This window comes from Jaculus jaculus, chromosome 2, assembly GCF_020740685.1.
Source record: "Jaculus jaculus isolate mJacJac1 chromosome 2, mJacJac1.mat.Y.cur, whole genome shotgun sequence".
NCBI classification, from domain to species: domain Eukaryota; kingdom Metazoa; phylum Chordata; class Mammalia; order Rodentia; family Dipodidae; genus Jaculus; species Jaculus jaculus.
The window spans coordinates 144,108,994-144,133,838 of record NC_059103.1 but is presented as its reverse complement, the minus strand read 5'-3'; the positions used below and the strand labels follow the sequence as shown (position 1 = coordinate 144,133,838).

Below are 24,845 nucleotides of genomic sequence, written 5' to 3'. Positions count from 1 at the left end.
CTCTCTCCCACATTCTGTAGCAAATAAAATCATTTTCTCTCATAAAGTTTTTGGAGTTCTTTGTTCTTACAAACTTACTCCCTCCTTTGGAAACACAATTTCTGAGCCACTATCCCAAAGTAGAAATTTGAAACTGTGGCCTACTTCTTTTAGGGTGACATCCTGCTTTCTGATTGTGTGCCAGGTTAAGGTTCTTGACTTTCCTTTTCAAATGAAGAACCTCTCTTTTATGAAGAAGCCGGGGAAAGGGGGTGGCTCATGCTCAAGTCTTCTGAGCTTGCTGTGGCTGTACAGAGCATCAATTTGTAGATGACCTCTGTATAGAAAAGATCCTCCAACATCTTGGCTACACACACTAGGAATCAACTTCTGCAACTTAATGCTAGGAGAAATGAGAAAATATGATAGCCTTCCCCTTCCCCTTCTAGTGCATTCCATGGTTCTTGATGAGAAGTTGACGAGAAAGTGTCTTCTTATCCTTATGGGGTTAGGGGAGAGTACAAGCCAAAAGAGAGACATCAAGTGAGCTCTGAAAGGACCCCAACTGTGAATCTTCTGATATCTTCTTCTTACGGAGTTAAGACGCCACCCTCCTGGCACACTGGTATATAATAGTATGTACAGAGTAATGCCAAACAGGAAATCTTACTTCAACTTCTATCACAGTTTTTATTTAGAATTCATTATGTTGTCGTAATTGATTGAATCATTGACTGTAAAATTAATACCAGTCTTGGGCTAGAGAGTGCCTGCGAAGCCTAAGGACCTGGGTTTGATTCTCTAGGTCCCATGTAAGCCAGATGCACATGGTGGCACATGCATCTGGAGTTCATTTGCAGTGGCTGGAGGTCCTGGCGTGCTCATTCTCTCTCTCTGTTTTTCTCTCTCCTTCTCTTTCTGTCTCTAATAAATAAATCTTTTTTAAAAAGGAAGGGAGGGGCTGGAGAGATGGCTTAGCGGTTAAGCGCTTGCCTGTGAAGCCTAAGGACCCCGGTTCGAGGCTCAGTTCCCCAGGTCCCACGTTAGCCAGATGCACAAGGGGCGCATGCATCTGGAGTTCGTTTGCAGAGGCTGGAAGCCCTGGCGCGCCCATTCTCTCTCTCTCCCTCTATCTGTCTTTCTCTCTGTGTCTGTCTCTCTCAAATAAATAAATAAAAAATTAAAAAAAAAAAGGAAGGGAGGAGGGTACTTAATAGGTTGATATTGTATATATGTAAGTACAATGATTGTGATGGGGAGGCAATTTGATGGAGAATGGAATTTCAAAGGGGAAAGTGTGGGGGTGGGGAGGGAGGGAATTACCATGGGATTTTTTTATTTTTATGTTTTTTTTTTTATAATCATGGAAAATGCTAATAAAAATTTAAAAAATTTTAAAAAAAAGAAAAATAATTTGGGGCCAAAGAGATGGATTAGTGGCTAAGGAACTTGCCTACAAAACCTAACAAGCCAAGTTTGATTCCTCAGTACCCACGTAAAGCCAGATGCACAAAGTGGCACGTATATCTGGAGTTCATTTGCAGTGGCTGGAGGCCATGGCATGCCTGTTCTCTTTATCTCTTCTCTCTATTTCTCTCTTCTTGCAAATAAATAAAAAACTTTATAATTAAAATGATTAAAAAAATTACCAATCTCAAGCCTTTGGAATAAACTGATTATGCAGCATGAAGCCCCCACTTTAATCATATGGTTGGTCTCTCTGGCTTGGTCAACCCCATCCTGAGTCATCTGATTAGTATAGACTAAAGGTTCACCATGAGCCACCTAATTAGCATATACTCTTGTATGGCCCATCTGCCCACCAGGAAAATGAAAATATTCTTGTCATTCAGGAAAGTTTAAGGATTTAGAAGTTACTTCCCAGTAACTGGGGACAAAGACTAGCCAGATTATTATTATGCAGGGAAATGTTTCCTAGTTTGTGGCATTTTGTTGGCACAATTTCCAGAGATTTTTAAAGTTTTTTAAAAATGAACTTTAAAAAATTTAGCTATGAGAGAGAGTGAGTGAATATGGGTTCATCAGGGCCCCCTGCTGTTGTAAAGCAACTCCAGATACATGTGCCACTTCATATGTCTGGTTTACATGGGTATTGGGGAATCAAAGTAGGGACACTGGCTTTGCAAGCATACCCCTTAAATATCTGAGCCATGTTTTGTGTCCTAAAATAAATTTTTACCAGTTGTGATTATATGGGAATAGATCCATGAATCTTCTCATGTTGTCATTTGAGAGTAGAACCTTCTGCTTTGTTTTGATTAACTTTTGCATGATATATCTGTTTCCTTCATCTTTTGATTTTCATTTGACCAATATCATTATATTTAATGTGAGTTTCTTGTGGATGGCAATATAGTTGGGTCATATTTCAAATCTACCTTACTCCTTTTAATTAATGTATTTAGATAATTTACATTTAATACCATTGTTATATGTTATGGCTTAAGTATATGATTTTATATTGTTTTCTATGTATTTGTGTTGGTTTTTTTATTTTTATTTTTTAATTTTTATTAACATTTTCCATGATTATAAAATATATCCCATGGTAATTCCCTCCCTCCCCACCCCCACACTTTCCCGTTTGAAATTCCATTCTCCATCATATTACCTCCCCATTACAATCATTGTAATTACATATATACAATATCAACCTATCAAGTATCCTCCTCCCTTCCTTTCTCTACCCTTTATGTCTCCTTTTTAACTTACTGGCCTCTGCTACTAAGTATTTTCATTCTCACGCAGAAGCCCAGTCATCTGTAGCTTGTGTTGGTTTTTATACAACACTTTCTTGTTTGCTTAATTGCTAGTTAGAATTTTATTTAGATTATCTGAAGTGCTTTTGAATGCCATCTTACAGAGCCTTTTCAGTGGTTACGTTAAGTATTAAATTATATAATGGTCCCCCTTAGTCCTTAGGAGATACATTTAAAGAAAAAACACAAGCAATATCATAATTTATACTATTTCCATATGCCCTATGGCACTGCTACATTTTATCAGAGTTAATCTGTTCTGTGTTTCAAGCTCTGGCACTTCCTTGCCTTTACATTATTTCTCTTACACTTTGGGGCCATTATTAAAGAAATTAAGGTTATCTGAGCACAAATGATATAGTAGCAGTCTGTCTAAGAATGGAGATGGCTACTAAGTGACTAAGAGGAAGATAGCATACGTAGTGTGACTGCACTGTCAAAGGGCAGGTGCAATGAAAGCCAGGTGCAATGAAATGCTTTCTCTTTTTCCTCTACTCAGATATTGAACCCATCCCTTACGCTTTTTACTTTAGTGTTTTAGTTGTTAACTACCATTTGATTCTTTTAGTCTCCCTCCCTCCTTCTTTCTCCACAGGGTCTCACTGTCTAACTTTGCCTGACTTGAATTTACTGTGTACCCCAGACTAGCCTGGAGCTTGCTCTGCTCCTCCTGCTGCTCCCTCTCCAGGGCTGCAATTACAAGCCTGTGCACTGTGCCCAGTTATCTATGTTCTTTTTTCTCTTTGTTCAGAACTTTCTATTTTCTGAGGCTTTCTGTGTTTCTTGCATGTGTAAAGCTGAAGTATTTTGTAATGGCTGTTTTAAAATTTTTGCTACATTATTCTAGCAAATCTATGTCTTCACATTGTTGGCCTTTGATTTCCTTTTTCACCCAATTCACAGTTCTTATGACTAGCAACTTTTTTTTTAATTGAAACCTCTGCAGGATTCAGTTTTCTCCTTTCTAATATAGAAACATGATAAAGCCCATCTCATAGGGTGGTTGTTATCATTAAAATCATACTTCCTGAGGTGATGAGCAATTCCACTGTTCTGTCTGCAGGGTGGCTGTGTATAGTGCTGACAGTACCAAGGGAGGAATAGGGGCAGAATCAGGTACAAAGAGGGATGGCAGCCGAGTGAGTTCAAGACCTTGTCATACAGAGTGAATGTAAATGGAATGTAACAAGCCTAAACAGAAAAACGCAATATTTAGTCAAAGTCTATGAGCAAAACTGAGTTTAGAGAAAGTATAGACTGCTAGGTTTTTAGACCACTTTATCCAGAACAATAAGCTAACATGATGAATTATAGTAGGAAGGCAATGGCTATTTAGAATAATTGGAATCTATTTTTCACCCTCCTAGTAGAAACATAAATTGGAGTAAATTTTTTGGAGATCTAAATGGCATATAAGTTAAAGGTTTTTAAATAATACACATCTCAACTTGCTTTTTTTTTAATTTTTATTTATTTATTTATTTGAGAGTGACAGACACACAGAGAAAGACAAATAGAGGGAGAGAGAGAGAGAATGGGCGCGCCAGGGCTTCCAGCCTCTGCAAACGAACTCCAGACGCGTGCGCCCCCTTGTGCATCTGGCTAACGTGGGACCTGGGGAACCGAGCCTCGAACCGGGGTCCTTAGGCTTCACAGGCAAGCGCTTAACTGCTAAGCCATCTCTCCAGCCCTCAACTTGCTTTTTTAATAATTTTAATTAATTTATTTGCAAGGATGGAAAGAGGGGAAGAGAGAAAGAGTTGTAGAGACTGGGCATACCAGGAACTCTAGCCACTGCAAACGAACTCCAGATGCATGTGCCTCTTTGTGCTTCTGGCTTTATGTGGGTATTGGGGAATTTAACCCAGATCATTAGGCTTTGCAGACAAGTGACTTAACCATTGGGCAATTTCTGCAGCCTTATCCCAACTTACACTGATTATATTTTTACTGTTGAAAAGTAGCTTAAGTTTACAAAATGAAAAACCTGAATAAAGTATAACTGACCTGTATATTGTTACTGATATTCAAGTTGAAAATCATTTAGAAACCATGTTTGTGACTTCCTAATTAGTTAAGCTCTCTAAAAAGAAAACTTCCTTATTAACAAAGAAAAGTCAACACAGGCTTTGCTGTTTGGTAAGGGAACCTAACTCTTGTACACTCTCCTACTGTGATGTTATGGTGTGAGTATTGAAAATGTTTTTTTTGCTTTACAATATTGACATGGCAAGCCTGTTGCTGTTGCATGGTAACAATACTAAAACAAGGTGCTGTGGCCTATAATTCCATGTTCAGGAGGTTCTGTACTAGCCTAATCTACATAACAAATTCCAGGCCAGTGAGGGATACATAGTAAGACCTTGCCTCAAAACAAATGACAACAAAAATTCTAGGAGTTAAATTTCTTGATTTCTTAAATGAGTATATAATTTATAGTTATAGTATTTAAATTATTTAAATAAAAATTACATGTTGTATATGTAGCTAATGAAGAAATTAAATTTTATTTATTTAATTAAATTAAAAATTTTACTTATCATATTGGTGTTTTTATAACTTTAATTGAAGTGTGATCAACTGCATGTAGTATATACAGCTTAATCAGTTGAAACATTTTTATAAGCTTGTGAAATGAACATTTCTGTCTTCCCAAAAGTTTCCTCCTGCCCTTTCATAATCTGTCACTTGTGCCAGCCCCATTCCCAGGCAACCCCTGACCTGTTTTCTGTCACTGTTCATAAGTGGAAACATTTTAAACTCATAATATCTAGTGCCAAAATAGGAAATAAAGCATTTTCATGTATTTCTGTGGGAATAGAAAGTCAATGTAACTTCTTTAAAATGTAAGAAATCTAAAATGCATATCCTTTGAACTAGAATTATACTTATACTTAAAGGAAATAAATTTTATGTGAACCAGGATTTAGTTAAAAAAATATTCAACTTTGTGTTTATAATTGCAAAACTTGGCAACAAATTAGACATGTAAAGTATGGATTTTTCTTTTTCTTTTCCTTTCTTTCCTTTTCTTCTTTCTTTTTTCTGTTTTTTAAAGTATGTGGTGCTGGGATTCACCCTAGGGCCCTGCTTGTCAAACTGATATATATGTATATAAAATCACCAAAACCCAGTTGATACAGCCTGGGGAAAGTCTCAACTGAGGCTTGAGGTTGGATCCTCAGAACCCCCCCCGCAAAAAAAAAAGTGATAGATTTGGTGGAATGAGCCTGTAATCCCAGCACTCAGTTAGTGGAGACAGGTGGATTCCTGGGGAAAGTTGGCTAGTTTAGAGTGGCCAAATTGGTGCACTCTAGATTCGATGAGAGAGCATGTCTCAGTAAATAAATAGACTGAAGAGGATACCTGGCATCAGCCCCTTATTTCCATGCCCCCCCCCACATTTGCACATACAATCTTTCTCTCTTTCATACATACACAGTATGCCCACATATATGAATTTGCATACACATGCATGAATACCACACACAAATGTGAGCATGAACAAAAACCCAGTCTATATAATAAAATATATTTTAAAAATTGGTACAAAGTGTAGTTTTATAAACATGATTTCATGTTATATTCTTGTATTTTAATTTTTCAAGCTTTATCTGCTAAAATGTGTATAAATAACAAAGAATACAAACATATCTTTAAAATGTTAAGAGTAATTTCTTCTGGTTGGTGAGATTTTTTTTTATATTTTGTCTAATGCATATTTTCTTTTAAAAGTTTTTATTGAGGGCCGGGCGTGGTGGTGCACGCCTTTAATCCCAGCACTGGGGAGGCAGAGATAGGAGGATTACCATGAGTTCAAGGCCACCCTGAGACTCCATAGTGAATTCCAGGTCAGCCTGGGCTAGAATGAGACCCTACATTGAAACCCCCCCCAAACTTTTTTTAATGAAATTTCTATAGGATTAAAAACTAACAATTATTTAGCCAGGCATGGTAGTACACAACTTTAATTCCAGCCCTCAGAAGGCAGAGATAGGAGGATCACCCTGAATTCGAGGCCACCTTGAGAATTCCAGGTCAGCCTGGGCTAGAGAGAGACTTTACCTTGAAAAAAGCAAAAGAGAGAGAAAGCTAACAATTATTAATTAACAATTATTAATGTACAGAACTTAAAAACTAACACAAAGGTAGAAAGAATCTATAAAATAGAATTGATATGTTATTGTGAGCTGGATAAGCTACTAAAAGACACAAAACTATCTTTTTCTTTTTTGTTCTAATGCACATATGTGTATGCGGTGGCCAGAGAACAATGTTGGGTGCTTTCCTCAGGAATACCATCTATCTTTTTTGAGACAAGGGTTATCCCATGGGCCTGGATAGGCCAAACTGGCTGGTCAGGGAGTCCCAGGCATCCTTTTGTCACCACCTCCTTAGATTACAGGTGCATGCCACCATCCCTGGGATTTGTATGTGGCATAGGGAGGGAGTACAGGAACTCATGAGTGTATGGTAAGCTCTTCATCAACAGAACTCTCTGCCAAGACCCAAACACACACAACTTTAATATGACTTAATATCAGGGTGAAGTCACCTTGCCTTCACCTCTTGTAGTGTCTATTTCCTCTTTCATGCCCTACTAGTTAGGTATGGCCTGATGTTTCTTGCAACACAAACTCTCCAGTCCCTTCCTTGGCCCCTGCATCATCATCATCATCATCATCATCATCATCATCTCCTCTTCCTCCTCCTTTTTTTTTAAATATGTGCTGCCAAAGTGAGCACATCCTTCTTTTTGCTGGTTCACCTTATCCCTTGAAATTTAGTGTCGTCCCCAGCAGGCCTTTCCTAAGCTACTGTTTTCCCTTTCTACTTCCCCCTATCCTCCTCTCTCCCTATTCCTACCTTCTCTCTTTCCTTCCTTCTTTTCCTTTTTAATTTCTTTCCCTTCCCACTTTGCCCCATTCATCTTTTCTGCCTCCTCCCTCCCTCCAGTGAGGGCCAGTGAATGAGAAATGACTGTTGGTTATAATCGCCACTTCCTCTAGCCTATTCCAGAGCTAACAGTCCAGTGCCTAACTTCATCTTGGGAGATAAGAAGTACGTTGTGTGTTCACTGACTTAGTTTTTCTGAGGGCCACCTAAAGGATTGGCTTATTTCAGAGTGCCTGTAGGACTGACATACCTGGGGTGTCAAGGACAAAAAAGCAGGTCAGAGTAATACAAAAGTTTGAGACATATTCAGAATGTCTACCCAAGTTGATTGGTGAGAAATTTATCTAGTACAGGGCTAATGTATGAAGATAAGAAAAGGTAGCTATTTTGTCTAATGTACAAATACCAACACAGAGAATTAAAGAAAATGAAGAAACAGAAACATTTTTATACAATGGAATGAGATAAATTTGCAGAACCTGGGATGGAGAGATAGCACTTACCTGTAAAGCCTAAGAACCCAGGTTCAATTCCCCAGTACCCGTGTAAGCCAGACGCACAGGTGGCACATGAGTTCATTTGCAGTGGCTAGAGGCCCTGACATACCCACTCTATCTGCCTCTCTCTCTCTCTCTCAAATAATTTTTTTTTAATTTGCAGAGCCTTAACATAATGGAGGTAACATGATTAACCTGATAGGATTTTTTAAAATTCTTTTGTTTATTTTTATTTATTTATTTGAGAGCAACAGAGAGAGAGAGAGAGAGAAAGAGAATGGGCACACCAGGGCTTCCAACCACTGCAAACTAACTCTAGACGCATGCGCCCCCTTGTGCATCTGGCTAGTGGGTCCTGGGGAATTGAGCCTTGAGCCGGGGTCCTTAGGCTTCACAGGCAAGCGCTTAACCACTAAGCCATCTCTCCAGCCCCTGGTAGGATTTTTAATAATACTTTATAAGATGTTCACTGAAGGGCTAGAGAGATGGCTCAGTGGTTAAGGTACTTGCCTACAAAGATTAACAACCTAGGTTTGATTCCCTAGTACCCACATAAAGCCAGATGCACAAAGTGGTACATGCATCTGGTGTTCAGAATGGGCAAGAGGCCCATTCTGTTTGTGTGTCTCTCTTTCTCTGTCAAATAAATAAATATTAAGATGTTCACTGAAGTCAAGAGAGCAATTAAGCTGGGTGTGGTAGTGCACGCCTTTAATCCCAGCACTCGGGAGGCAGAGGTAGGGGGATTGCCATGAGTTTGAGGCCACCCTGAGACTACATAGTGAATTCCAGGTCAGCCTGAGCTAGAGTGAGACCCTATCTTGAAAAACAAAAACAAAAACAAAAAAAAAAAAAAAAAAGAGAGAGAGAGCAATTAATGAACAATGAACAAGTAAAAGGATTTTTTAGACTTTAAAATGTACCAGCCAGAAACCACTAGGCTGGAGAAATCATAGAGGTTGAGAAGTTCAATATATAGGATTAACCAGAGGAAGTGTCAGTGGAAAAATAGAGAAGATGGGCTAGACCCCAGAATTTCACAAAATATTGGGCATTATTAATGCCATGTAAAAAGCTTGCTTATAAAATAAGCTTGGAAACTCAGATTGAACCGAGCTGAATTTCTGGGCTTCTTAGATTCATTACTGATGCAAACTTTTAATTCCCCAGAGAGGTGTGGTGCAGTTTGACTGTCAGAGAGCACGTTCCGCAAAATGGAAACTGGGAAGGCAATGACCCTTTAGTTCTGACTAAAACACAAGGGCAAATTCTAGAGTTCTTTGACTAGCCATAGGTGACTGACTATTTGGTTATGGGTGAATCAGAGGCATTTCCAGGAACGTAGATTGGATAGTAAGCAGGTAGATGATGGTGTCAAAATAAGTTAAGCAGGATGGTGTTTATTGAGGAAGACAATGCCCTGATGCTTTGTGACATGTTCATGAGTGAGAGTTGTTTGGACGACAGCTAGGTGAAGAAGACCATAGTCTACTGGATACCTAGGTTTTATCTCTGAAGATGTTTGGACTAAGCCTGCCTCATTTTACCTCACTTGCTTCATGTTTTGGGATGCTTCCTATAGCTCTTTTTTTTTTTTGTCTTGATTTACGTGTGTGTGTGTGTGTGTGTGTGTGTGTGTGTGTGTGTGTGTGTGTACACACAGGTTATAGTCTTATCCTCTCACCTTGGCTCCCATTACCCTGGTGAGGGTTATGGTATTCACTGTGGGGTCATGAAGGCCTCAGTCAGTACTTATGAGGTAGCAGGGGGACTATGCCTCAGGGTATTCCTACCCACTCTGTGGCTCTTAAAATCTCTTCACCCCTCTTCCACAATGTTCCCTGAGCCATGGTAGTCCTGTTGGCAGTCTGATTTAATGTTGGGTCTCTGTAGCCTCTGGATTTCTGCTTTCACAGGTTTTGATTTATATTCATATCTGTCACCATCACCTTGAGGCTAGTTGTCAGGCTAGCAGTAAGAGAAGTATTCATGATGTCTCTTCCTCTGCACTTTCTCTTGGGTCCTGTCACTCTTATGAGGCCTACAGAACTGAACTGCAGGGTGAAGACACTGTACAGTTCCAGTCTTCCTCCCCATTGAACTGACACACACTATGTGCCCCTCTGAATTGATGCTGCAGTTATGAGGAAGAGGCTTGATCAGTAGTTTCTCATTTCTTTGTTACTATAACCAAAAAACACCATTGAATTATAATGCTATAACATGTTTCCATTTTAACTGTTTAATTTTTTTTTGTTGTTTTATTTGTAGCTCCAAAAGGAATTCTTCATCTGTCTCCCGATGTTTATCAAGAGATGGAAGCTAGCCGTCACAGGGTGATCTCTGGCACAACTCTAGGCTACTTGTCCCCCAAAGATATGAACCAACCTTCAAGCTCTTTCTTCAGTATATCTCCCACATCGAATAGTTCAGCTACAGTTGCCAGGGAACTCCTTATGAATGGAACATCTCCTCCAGCTGAAGCCATAGGTTTAAAAGGAAGTTCTCCTCCTCCCCCTTGTTCTCCAGTACAGCCTTCAAAACAGCTGGAATATTTAGCAAGGATTCAAGGCTTTCAGGTATGAATCAAAGCAAAAAGAAAAAGAGAATTCATTAGTTTCAAATATTTCATCTCTGTCCATTAGAAGGCTTATTCTTGCCTGCTAGTGTGGCCTATATGGCACTTACATTGTACATTATGTAGGAACATAGAAGACAGAAAAAGGAGAGCCATATGCACAGGCCTCATTCTCTCTTGCTTTCTGTCTAGTGAGCATATCAGCAATTCTATTGCTGCCTGGCCCCTCTCCATTATTCTTCTCACTTGTCTTTAAAAACATTTACATATTCCGTCCTGTCTTCCAGTTGGTTTTGATTGGGTACATCCATTTCCTCACCATATTCCACAAACAAAAATTCTGCCATGAGACATTTGGTGTTATGATTTCACACTCTCCTCTCCTCCTTTTTACATTAAGATTGAATTCTATGATGATTTTATCCCATACCAGTTTTGAATTTATCATTCTGCTGTTAGTAATAATGCAGGCACACCAGTTTGGCACAACATCTGAGAAGTCTGTTATCTTAGGAGTTCACTCAACATGGCATTTGAATAGTAATGAAATGCTCTCTAGTTGTTTGCCACACAGTATTTGTTTTGACTGGCTCATATGTTGAACCAGCTAGGCAGAGAGGCACTTGCCTCTGGTGGTACCACCAGCTCTTCACTGAGTACTAAAATCAGCTCACAATGGAGCTTGTGTGTGTGTGAATTTGAGAATGAAGCTTTTCCTCCTATTTATTCTTTATTCCCTTTTGGAGGACCCACTTCAACAAAACAGTGCTCCCTTATGGATATTTCAGAGCCTTTAAAAGAATTGTTAACTGTGGGAAGGGGAAATACACATGTCCAGATTTCATAGTTGCCTTGAAAAAAAACATGTACTGAATTGTAACCATCAACTGACTGGATGAACTGCAGCCTGCTTGTGTGTAGAATGATGCTGTCGTTCCCCCTGACTTCACTGTTTGACATCTTTTCATCTTAGTCTTACTCCTCCAGACCAAAAGCTGTAATTTCCTTTAGAATGCTCTAGAAGATCTGTATTGTGTAGAATGATCATGTATTTATAAACATTTTACAAGTTTAGATTATAAAATGAGAAAGAAGATCATGTGTTTTCTTTTTTCTTTTTGCATGTTTGTTTTGGTTTTGTTCCTTCACAAATCCCTTCTGATTCTTTCCAATCTACTGCCAGGTAGTTGCTAGTGTTTTAAATTGGACTACTAATATGAAATTAAAGAAGCTATTACCAATCACTGGCTCTGTCCTCTGAAATTTTAAATGCTTCACTTCAAGTTATAACTTTAAAATGTGTTGTTTGCCTTAAGAACCACAATAAATTACTTTTTAAAAAAGACACCCATTCATATAGTGAAAGCACTAGAAAAAAGGTGTTATATAGTTCTGTCAATGATCTGCATGAGACAGATTAGAAATAAAATGTGCTGAAAAGGAACTCAATGTTTGTTTATCATCTGGTCCTTCATTATGCTTGAGAGGAAGACTATATTCTTAGAGAAACAAAGATGGATTACATTCAGTTTCTGAATTCATTTTTTTTTACTTAAATATTTTATTTCGTTTATTTATTAGAGAGAGAGAAAAAAGCAGGTAGAGGGAATGGGCATGTCAGGGCCTGTAGCCAGTGGAGATGAACTCCAGATGCATGCGCCACCTTGTGCCTCTGGCTTACATGGGTTCTGGTGAATTGAACCTGGATCTTTAGGCTTTGCAGGCAAATGCCTTAACTTCAAAGCCCTCTCTCCAGTCATGAATTCATTTTTTTGTTTGTTTAGGTTACAATAGATACAATTTTGCTGCCAGAAAAACTTGTTTAAAATTTGTTTTTATGTATTCATTCTTGGCAATGAAAATGACTATAATTTTATCCCATCTTTAACTAAAATGTAGAGTTTGCTGCTACTGTTACTGAGCTAACTGCTTAAACTTCTTTTCAAAGCTTGTGCTGAGATAATAGACTTTTAATTATGGACATGCTAAACATTTCCAGACCTTTGATCTGTGACTTTCACGTATTAATGAATATAATGATGGTTTGTAAACATTACTATGCTTCTGTGATTGAGGGAGCTGGTACTGGTGTGAAAGGTGTTGCTCCTGGACCACAATCTGCAGCTGGACAGTGAAAAAAATCTATGGGAAGTGGCTTAGTGTCTGTCACATGCATAGCTCATCTTCATCATGTCATGGTATTAAGTTCTTTGTGTGGAAATGTTTTAAAGTTCATTTCTTTCTCAATAACTTTCTCAGGTATACATACCTGTTAGAAAAATATAAAGACTGTTTTTTGGTTTTACATGACTTAATTAGACTATAGTTTGGAAATTATCAGACTGGCTTGTTACAGATTATATGCCATTTTATTACTTTTATTTCTGGAATTTGAAAACAATAAACTCTTTTTCTTTGTTTTTAGATTAGTAATTTTTTATTTTGTTTCACACTGAACATATATTTTTGCTTATTGAAGATTGTGTAAACTTTTTTTGGCCTTCCTTTGCCATTGCAATTTGATTTAAGCCTAACCAAACCATTGTATGTGTCAGTTATATTGTGATACTAAGTAAAAATATGAGTATGTGGTAAAATAAGTTGTTTTAAATGCACATCCTCAGTAATTCTTTGATTATGGGTTGGTCCCATCTAAAGATTGTTACCATTTTCGACACAAGTCTTCTGAATTTTTGTCATAAATGAATATTTGTGTCTTTGAAGTTTTATTCGGTATATTTTAATTATTTTAAAACCTAAGCATTCTTTTTGATTTACTATTTTTAGAAGTTTCATGTTAATAGGACTGTGAAACTTACATGTTATCTATAGCCTACCTCTATAACTTCTACTCACTTCAGAAACTCATTGAGAACTGAAACCATGTCATAATGTTCAGGGTTTCTTGTATAACTTGGTACTCCTTAATTTTAATATCACAGTGTTTCAGAATCATTCAGCTTTCAAGGAAATTTATGGCAAAAGCATTTTGAAATACTTTGAATTTCAGCTAAATAGAAGTGTTTCTTTTATGTTGTAGATAACATTATTCTAAGTTTTCCTACCCTTAATATGCTTTTCCATACTGACTGTAGTAGTAACTAGTAATAATACTAAGTTTATTTATATGAGTCATTAGAAAAATTAATGTAAAATGAAAATGACTTACATTCTTTAGCAAATTATCTTTGCTAGATAGATTTAATTGGTTTACTGTTCGGTATCTGTCATATGACCATTATGTACTGAATGATGCCTGTTCTAGTCAGGTTTGCATTGCTGGTAGAAATCACCCAACCAAGAGCAGCTTGTGGGAAAAAGAGGTTTATTTTGGCTTATAGACTTAAGGGGAAGCTCCATGATGTCAGGGGAAAATGATGGCATAAGCAGAGGGTGGACATCACCCCCTGGCCCACATAAGGTATACAATAGGAACAGGAGAGTGTGCCAAACACTGGCACTGGCTATAATACCCAGAAGCCCACCTCCAATAATATACTGCCTCCAGAAGGCATTAATTCCCAAATCTCCATCAGCTGGGAACGTAACATGCAGAACACTTAAGTTTATGGGGGACACCTGAATCAAACCACCACATTCTGCCCCTGGCCCCTATAAACTGATATCCAATACAATGCATCAGTCCAACATTAAAAGTCCTCATAGTTTTTTTTTAATCAATCCCAATGATGTTCACACATCCCCATAGTCCAAGATGTTTTAACTGAGCCATTATACCAAAAAATCCCCCCCCCCCGAAAAAAACCATAATGGCACAGAATAAACATTCATGCAACAAAAGATGGCATTGGACATGGCAAAGAAACATTCAACCAACATAAGATTTAAACGGGGAAAATATGAAAATTTGTAACTCCAGCAACTCTAGTCAGTGACAAATCTCCAAGTCCAATAATTCTAACAAGCAACAAGTCTCTGGAATTCCAATTCAGCCCCTCCAGCTAGGCTACTCAGCAGTCCTGGAAAACTTCACCTGGGGCCAGCAGCTTTCCTTAGCAGTCATCTTGTGGTCCTGGCATCTTTACTAGGTCTCTCTCCACTGCAATCCACAGTTCATCCTCATGGCTCCATGGGTCTCCATGCCGGCAATCCTGCTTCTCACTACCCATAGCCATTTCCTGAACACAAGACCTTGTTGCCAACTCAATGACCCACTCTTTCCTGCATTTCTTATACTCCACAATACCAGGAAGGGTGCCAATTTGTTAATCCAGAGGGTTGGGGGAGAGAAAGCAGACTTTGAAGAATAGGACACTTCTTGAGCACTCAGGCCCCTTAAAAAAAATCTACATTCTTTTTTTTTTTTAATTATTTATTTATTTATTTATTTATTTGAGAGCTACAGACACAGAGAGAAAGACAGATACAGGGAGAGAGAGAGAATGGGCGCACCAGGGCCTCCAGCCACTGCAAACGAACTCCAGACGTGTGTGCCCCCTTGTGCATCTGGCTAACGTGGGACCTGGGGAACCGAGCCTCAAACCGGGGTCCTTAGGCTTCACAGGCAAGCGCTTAACCGCTAAGCTATCTCTCCAGCCCAAAATCTACATTCTTCCTGTTGCCCCAAGTGAAGATCAGCTGGCCCAATCTCAAAGGTTGTAATCTCTCAATTGCACCTGAATGGACAACAGTTCACCCGAACATTTTTTTTTTTCTGTGCCATATCCCTCTGTTCACACCAGTCCATTTCTATGCAAAGCAACCCTGAACAACTTCTCAGGACATAAGCATAACAGCAAGCTTCTCACACAAACTGCTAGCCCAGTCCAACTAAAGCTCTTTCTCACTCTCATAAGCCAAACCTCATAGTCCATAGTTCTTACTGCATTCAGGTCTTTCAATTCTGACCAGAGTAGTCCATCAAACTGTACTTAACAGCACTGCAAGGCATCTCTTAGGCCAAGGCTTCAAATCCCTCCACATTCCTCTTGAAAATAAGCCCCAAGTGGCCAAAGCCACACAGTCAGGTGTCTAGCAGCAACCCCACTCCTCGGTACCACTTTACTGTTGCACTCAGGTTCACATTGCTGGTAGAAATCACCCAACCAAGAGCAGCTTATGGGAAAATGAGGCTTATTTTGGCTTACAGGCTCCGGGGGAAGCTCCACGATGGCACGGGGAAGAGATGGCATGAGCAGAGGGTGGACATCACTACCTGGCCCACATAAAGTGCACAACAGGAACAGGAGAGTGTGCCAAGCACTGGCATGGAGAAACTGGCTATAACACCCATAATCCCACCCCCAACAATACACTCCCTCCAGAAGGCATTAATTCCCAAATACCAACTGGGAACCTAGCATTCAGAATACTTAAGTTTATGGGGGAGACCTGAATCAAACCACCACAATGCCTCTTATGAGGCCTGCAGAATAAAATAGAATACATTAGGGTTTTCTCTTCCTAATGTAAATAATACAAGAAAGTGCATAGTTGTGTTTCAATCAAACCATATTCGCTAATTTTTCAAAGTCAAGAAGTGTTTTATAGAGGGGCTTTTCAGGTGGTGCCATTTCTAGTCAGATGAGAATGTCTACTTAAGTTGAAAACTTTCAAATATAATTTACCCTTATACACTTGAACTGACAGGTCTTCTTTAGTGAAGCGGTTATAAGCGTAATATGACGATGCATGGCTTCTTTGTAGGTACAGGCTGCCTTTTTGTTTTTATTTTAAACATGACCCTAATGTATATCACATTGTGATGGGCCAGGAACAGTGTGGGAGGGGTCTAGACTCCCTGAGAATCTGAAACTCACCCCTCTTCCTTTCTCTTCTTTTCATCTTTCCCATACTGCCTTTTATATAATACTTAGTTTTATTATCAAAGTGTTTATTTTCAGCAGGTTTTAAAGAATGTGGGTTTAATTTCTTTAAATGACCAGTACAAATACAGTGTGATAGATTGCTAGTAGGAGAATATGTGACACTTGTCACTCTTATGTAGGAATATATTTTTACACTTACCTTGAAACATAATTTTTACTATGTTACCTCTGGGATGAAATTTTTACCTAAGCTGTTATACAAATCACAACATAAAGTGGTAAGAATTACTTTCACTACAGGAAGCAGAGATAGATTTGTGGTTTTGGCAGTGGTGTCAGCACATGCTGCTGTGATATCCATTTCCTCTTCAAAAGGCCTTAACTGCTTTCCAAAGACACAAGAAAATATTAATGGTGTATTTGGTCTTTTTATAATGACCCTAAAATTCATGTGTTCTTCAAATGGACAGCCCACATTCGTACAGTTTGACCTGTTATAACAGGCATCAGAAGACCCCAGAAATATGCCAATTTCACATGACAGAAAAATACTGTGCTTGAAGAAAGAAATCCTAGTATATGTAAAAGCATGAACTATGAAGGTAGACCGTCCTCAGTTGCCTCAGGATGTCCATTGAATAGTGTCACTTGTGATACCTCCAGAGTACAGTATTAAGTGCTAGGTAGGACTTTTCCCTACATAAAACATACAAAGAAGCACTTAATATTTTAAAATTCAAAAATACAAAGCCATTCCTTCATCTTGAGCTTTTCTGCACAAGGTGTGATGAGTATGGCACCTTAGATATTTCAAAGAAAAGTACTTCACAAGCGCATTCAGAGCCATTCCCATCACGGGGACTTGAATATAGGTTTCACTGCGGCCCTGACTGGCCTGCAATTCACAGGGAACCTCCTGTCTTAGTCTCATGAATGCTGGGAATAAAGGCATGAGAATTTGATACACACCTGAAATAGGTGACTATGATGCAGGAGAAACATGGCTGCCATGAGTCCTTCCTAAGTAGAACTAGATGTAGTCTTTTATGTTTATATCAGAAGACATTTCAACTTAACATGAAAAGTTTACTATTTGGAATTACTTGAAGTTAAATGTTTGAGGGAAAAATTTCTTTTTCACCACAGGGTAGATAGCAGTTTTTTTTTTTTTTTCTGCTAGATGGTTGACAATGATATGGATTTTATTTAATGACATAAAATCGTAGTGCTCATCAAAGGGCTGGGAACTATATTGAAACAATTCCAGCATTGCTGTCCCAGCAACATTCAGCAATATTTAAAAAAGGTTTTGGGTTTTTTTTTTTTTTTTTGAGAGAGAGATAGATAGATGCAGAAATAGGCAGGTAGAGAGAGAATGAGAGAGAGAGAGAGAGGGAGGGAGGGAGGGAGAGAGGGAGGGAGGGAGGGAGGGAGAGAATGGACATGCTAGGGACTCCAGACGTTGCAAACAAACTCCAGGTGTGTGTGCCCCCTTGTGCATCTGGCTTAAGTGGGTCCTGGGGAGTCGAACCTGAGTTCTTTGTTTTTTCAGGCAAGCACCTTAACCACTAAGCCATCTCTCCAGCACCTATAAAAGTTTTTTTTTTTTTAAAGAAAAACACACACTCAAAAATAGCAATATCTAACACTTCATATGTAGTGATTTCTACTGACTCAAGGCAACTCTTAAGAAAAACACTTTGTGGAATATTGCACATGAAAGATTTCTGTACACTCAAAAAAACCCCAAAATAACCAATCATCAATCAAACAAACCAAAATATAATGCTGTAACATATAGATGCATGCTTTATTAAGGAGATATAAGATAAATGAAAAAACTGATTTTTGATAACTGACTCATAATATATCAGATAGTGAGATGGGCATTACATATATTATTTCAAAAGTGTCTGGCATTGCCGGGTGTGGTAGCGCAGGCCTTTAACCTCAGCACTCAGAAGGCAGAGATAGGATCACAGTAAGTTCAGGGCTGCTCTGAGACTACATAGTGAATTCCATGTCAGCCTGGGCTAGAGCAAGACCCTACCTTGAAAAATCAAAGAAAACAAACAAACAAAAAAACCTGAAATGTCTGGCATTTATGACAGAATCTCATATAACTTAGACTGGCCTTGGACTTTTTATCTTCCTGCTTCTCCCTCCCAAGTTCTGGAATTACAGGTGTGTATAACCACTCTTGGCAAATATTTTAACTTTTTATATATTTTTAAAATATTTATATTTACTTATTTGAGAGAGAGAGAGAGGGAGAACGGGGTGAACTGGGACCTCTAGCCACTGCAAATGAACTATAGAAGCATGCAACACCATGTGCATCTAGCTTTATGTGGGTACTGGGGAATAAAACCTGGGTCCTTTGTACAGTTAAGTGCCTTAACTGCGAAGCCATTTCTCTAGCCCCTGGAAAATATTTCAAACCATACCATTTTATAATGCTTGCAGGCTGATGCATATAATAAAGCTAGTGTGTGATGGTGGTCTATCATCTTATGTATATTAGTTTGTTTTAGCCATAGATTTGATTATAATTTATTTCTTCCCTTAGCTCTGTATACAACTATTCTGAGCCATTTAGAGTTTTTACTAATTTGAGCCTGATGGGACTTTGGATTCTATTCTAATGTAAAATTATAAGAACTTAAGACTACATAAGTAAAGCATAGTTTTAGTAATATATTTATTTTCCTCTTTGTGATTATTGTTTGGTAAGCCCTGGCATATTTCAGATTCTAGAATGTTCTTTCATCTTAATATGGTCACATAAAAAACATTTAACTGTCAGAGGCAATAGATATTTGAAAACTTCACTTTTGGGCTGGGGAGATGGCTTAGCCATTAAGGCATTTGCCTGCAAAGCCTAAGGACCCAGGTTTGATTCTCCAGGTCCCATGTAAGCCAGATGCACAAGGTAGTGCATGTGTCTGGAGTTCATTGCAGTGGCTGGAGGCCCTGGCACACCCCCATCTCTAATAAATAAAGACAAAATTTTAGAAAAGCAAAAATAATTTACTTTCTATGTACTGCTTTTTAAAGGAATTTAAAAATTTTTTAAATATTTATTTGCAAGCAGAGAGAGAAGAGAGATAGAGAATAGACATGCCAGGGCCTCTAGCCACTGCACATGGACTCCAGAAGCATGCACTACTTTCTATATCTGGCTTACATGGGTACTGGAGACTCAAAACTGGGTCTTTAGGTTTCATAAGCAAGTGCTTTAACCAGTAAGCCATCTCTTCAGCCCATGTAGTGCATTTTTTTAAGAATAAGAAAATTTTAAAAAAGAATAAGAAAAGTTTTGAATCAAGTCTATTGATTAGAACACTTGTGAAAACAAGGTTTCTTTTTGAAAAATATATGAAGTTAATAGTTTAAAAAACTATTATTATGGGAAAATAGATAGTAAATAACATAAACCCTTTCAGTACCTTCTGCATATATGTAATGAATTGAATGGATATGAAGTTATTCCAGCTGTAGAGGTTTATCTTGAGTTTTGGAATCAATGGACCTGAAGAACAGTAAACTAATCGTAGTTTATCCATCTGGGTAAATACATGTTAAGTAGTATGCCAAGCACTGAGCACAGAAGTAGTGATTAAGGATGGGTTAGGAAGAAGAGTAAAAGCACTCACTTCATAGCATGAGGACCTCAGTTCAATACCAAGCACATACTGAAGAGCCAGGCTGGACACACCTGTAATCTCAGCACTGAAGAGGGTGGAGACAGGAGGATTGCTAAGGCTTTCTGATCAGCAAATGTGACCAAAATATGGAGAGCTCCTGGTTTAGTGAGAGACCCTGCCTCAAGGAAATGAGGCAGAAGGGTCATAGAGGAGACCCAACATGCATGCGCCACACATATCTGCACACATATGTGCATGCATCATGCACATACAAGCCAACTCAGTAAACAGAAGAATGTGAACCACTGCAGCAAGGGAGCCTTATGTCTAGGTAGGGATAAGTGTTCAAACATTACACAACTTGATTAAAAAAGATATTTCAGGTATTCTGTATGAAATTGTGTAATGCCTGCTCCCTCCCTGATCTATGTGTGCCATAGTAATTATACCTGGTGAGTTTTCAGTTGAGATATGGTGATATCAATGGACAACTAATTAGGAATTACAGAGAAATTCATATCAGAAGGGATATTTGAATTAAGTTTTCAAGAGCACATCGAGATTTAAAGTAGCTAAATAGAAAAGCTGTTACACGGCTGGAGAGATGCCTTAGTGGTTAAGGCACTTGCCTATAAAGCTAAAGGACCCAGGTCCTCTTTCCCAGGACCTGTAAGCCAGATGCACAAGGTGGCACATGTAGCTGGAGTTCGTTTACAGCTGGAGGCCCTGGTGTGCCCATTCTCTCTCTTTTTCATCAATCTCTATTACTATCTGCCTCTTTCTCCCTCTCAAGTAGATAAACAAAAATAAAATTAAAAAAATATCTAAAAGAACAGCCATTACAGGCAGAGGAGGCAGAATCTGATGACATAGAAGGGTGTGTTGTTTTAGAAGTAAAGTACAAATGACTGGTGGGGAGGCTAAGTTGATGGGTGTGTTTTGTTGGGAGTTTGAAACTTTTTTAGACCTAGGCAGACTTTGAGAGTTAGAGACATGATTGATCTTCAGAAAGATAATCATATAAACAGTATACAAGGTGCCTAGGAAGCTGAAGAACCAGTTAGAGCAGTTTCCTGAGTACAGGAAGGAGTTACAAAGATTAAATCATACCAGAGCCAGTGGGCATGACAGAGTAGGGTTTGGGAACAGTTATTTTAGGTACAACTGAGAAAATTCAACCATTTCTTATACTGGCTTCTGAGCAAGAGTTACATGTTACACTGTATATGGTGACCATTCGAGAAGTAATTGCAGTAATGTGAATGTGATGTGTTTTATGCAAGCACTCACTTTTAATAGGGATAAGATCATCTAAACTTAGAGGACATTTAATAATTCCATTTTAAACACATGGTACTGTGTTACTGTGAGACATTCAAGTGGAGAGTCCAATAGGCCGTTGGAATGGGTCTGGTGAAAACACAGATCTGAATCATCAATATGTACATGGAATTATAGCTTTAGTAGTAGATAGACATGGAGGGTGGACAAAAGCCTGATAGGTTCCTGGTGAATACTAACATGCAAGAGATTCATTTATTCATTAACCACTGTGTCACTGAGGCCTATGATCAGCCAGGTATACTACTTGTCACTGAGGCCATAGCATGAAATTCCAGTTAAATATTATGGTAATGAATGGGAGTGTGTCACATGTGAGCAGTGGACAGACAGACAGGAAATAATATCTGAACACATACTAAAATAAAGGCAACAATCACTTGGAAGTTATGGCAAATACAAACACTGACTTATTATCTCCCATTGTATCAAACCTAACAGCAACTTTTAAATGATTTAATCAATACCACTAATGTATAATTTACATACAATAAAATTTCCTCATTGTAGTTGTATAGTTCGATGCATTTTAAGTGTCTACAACCAGGTCTGGAGATATGGCTCAGTGGACGAAGTACTTGCTGTGCACTTTCAGATCCCCTGAGTTAGATCCCTAGACTTCATATAAGAGCTGGATGTTGTGGTGGGTTTCTGAAACCCTGCCATGCTGACCGTGAGAGGAGAGGTGGAGACAGGAGGATTTCCTGCAAGCTATGACCCGGCTAGTGTATTTAGTGATGAATAACAACGAGAATGAGAGAGCATGCTTCAAAATGAGGTAGAAGGTGAGGACACTTGAAAGTTGTCCTCTGATCTTCACATGTGCACCATGGCACACATGCACATTATGTATACACATGCCCCAAAATTAAAAAACAAAACACTGCAACTGTATAACTACCACTACAATCAAGTTGGGACAGTTTCCATTACAGCAGAAAATGTCCCTGTGTCTCTTTGCAGTAGTTTTGTCTCACTTCCCCTGACTCTGTATGGCTTTCATAATATCCTTTTAGGCATGGAAGTTTTGCCTTTTCAAGAACTTCATACAAGCCAAGAGTGGTGGCTCACACCTTGAATCCCAGCAATTCCGGAGGCTGAGATAGGATCATCATGAGTTTGAGGTCTGTCTGGGCTACAGTAAAACTTGACTCAAAAAGAAAGAAAAGGAAACCAAGACATGCAAATGGAATTCTGCAGTGTGTGAGGCTTGGTCGTTTCACTGTTGAGTGTAATATTTTTGAGATTCACTCATGCTGTATGAGTTAGTAGTTTGTTCCTTTTTATTGCTGAGTACTAGTCCAGTGTATGTGTGTGCACTACAATTTGTCTTAGTTTTCCTGTAAGTGTACATTTGGGCGGTTGTCAGTTTGGGGCTATTATGAATAATATAACCTGTGAAATTTCATATACAAAAGTTTATGCAAACACATTTCAATTCTTTTGGAAAAATACAATGGAGTGGAATTGCTGGATCATATGGTAAGTGTTCATACATTTTTATTACACCCTCAGATTCTTTTTCAGTATTGTGTAACGTCTTCAGAGTTTGAGGATTACATAAATTACATTGGCTCATCTCATCCTATTGAAAGTTTAGTGATATTTCCTTGATGTTGTAGTTGGTATGTCACTGATGACTTAGCATAGCTTCTTTTCATGTGCTTGATGGTCACCTGTAGTGACTGGTGAAGTGTCCATACTTTATATCCAGTGCATTAGTCACTCTTCTCAGTGTTGTGACAAAACACCTGACAAAAGTGATTTCAGGAAGGAAGGGCTTGTTTCAGCCTACAGTGCAAGGGGATGCAGTCCATCATGCCAGGGAAAACACGATGGAGGAATGTGAAATATCTGGTCATATTGCATCCAAGTCAGGAAACAGAGTGATGAGTGCGGAAGCTCAGCTTGCTCTTTGTGCAGCCTGGGACCTCAGCCCACGGAAGGACCCAGCCCACAGTTAGCATGGGTCTTCCCACTTCACTCAACTAGAGCTTGTATAATTTGTAGTAATTGAGAGGTTTACTCCTGCTCCTCCTTCATCCACTGATTGCTTTTTCTTTTCTTTTTACTTTGGACAGTTTATTCTTTGTTTCTGAAATTTCTGCATGATTCTTTTGAAACAGTTTCTGTTTCTCTGGTAGATTTCCTGTTCATTCATTCATTCATGCCAGACATATTTTTGCCTTCATGTCGTTGAATATAGTTAGCATAGGTGCATTAAGCACCTTTCGATGTCTAATATATTTAGATGTTTAGATTAACTAATTTCAACATCTAATATATTGGGTTTGCTCTATATCCTCTTAACTCTGTGTTGCCTTTCCTTTTTTATCCTGAAGTAATTTCCAATTGTATCTTTACTTTTGTGAATGATTAGACAATCTGTGGGCTCTGTTATTTTGAATAGTTTATGAGTTTTGTTTTCAGGGGCACCTAGCCTGGCTAGACTCAAATTCCAAACTTTGTCTTTCTTCTAAAACTATGTCTTCAGAGACTATAACCTCTCTTGTTTCTTAACCAACTTAAAAAATATATACATTTTTATTTATTTGGGACAGAGAGAGACAGATAAAGAGAATGGTTACACAAGGACCTCTAGCCACTACAGACAAATTCCAGATGCAAGTGCCACCGTGTACATCTGGCTTACATGAGTCCTGGGGAATAGAATCTGGGTCCTTTGGCTTTGCAGGCAAGAGCCTTAACCGCTAAACTGTCTCTCCAGCCCTTAATCAACTGTTGTATAAAATTCCATGAAGAGGAATCCAGTAGAGTTGCATTTAGGTGATTCCTTCTCCTTTTCAAGACAGTGCCAGGGGGGAATTTTGTAGTAAGTAGGTGATAGGAGAGAAACTGGAGGATCATGATAGTGCTACTTGCTTAGACTAGAAACGTTTTGCTAAATTTAATGTTCATAGTTACATAGTCATAATATAACTATCAGTATGATCCAAGAAATTAATGCAATATAGTATTAATTATGCAATACTTTTAACTAATCTGTAAGCTAGTTTTCCTGCTGGTACCCTTTTTCTGATCCAGTGTTGTGATCCCACAATTCATTATGTTATTATAACCCTGTTCTTCTAATGAAGTAACAATTCTTCAGTCTTTCATAATCTTGGCCCCTTTTTGAATATTTTTATTTGTTTGTTTGTTTATTTATTAGCAAGGAGAGAGAGAGAATGGGCACACCAGGGCTGCTAGCTGCTAAAAACAAACTTCAGATACATTTAGCACTTTGTGCATCTGGCTTTACATAACTACTGGGGAATCAAACTCAGGCTATTAGGCTTTACAAGTAACCACCTTAACTGCTAAGCTATGTCCATCTC

At 38.5% G+C, this 24,845-nt stretch overlaps 1 protein-coding gene across 11 annotated transcripts in view; it reads left to right on the top strand.

Moving 5' to 3' along the window:
* The window catches only part of Stau2 (staufen double-stranded RNA binding protein 2), a 326,027-nt gene that overhangs the window by 190,919 nt on the left and 110,263 nt on the right, over positions 1–24,845 (top strand). For all 11 annotated transcript variants that reach the window (XM_045143113.1, XM_045143112.1, XM_045143108.1 and 8 more), the window contains one exon: positions 10,424–10,731. In XM_045143113.1, coding sequence (XP_044999048.1) covers positions 10,424–10,731 — 308 coding nt within the window. The remainder of the gene's footprint in view (positions 1–10,423; positions 10,732–24,845) is intronic.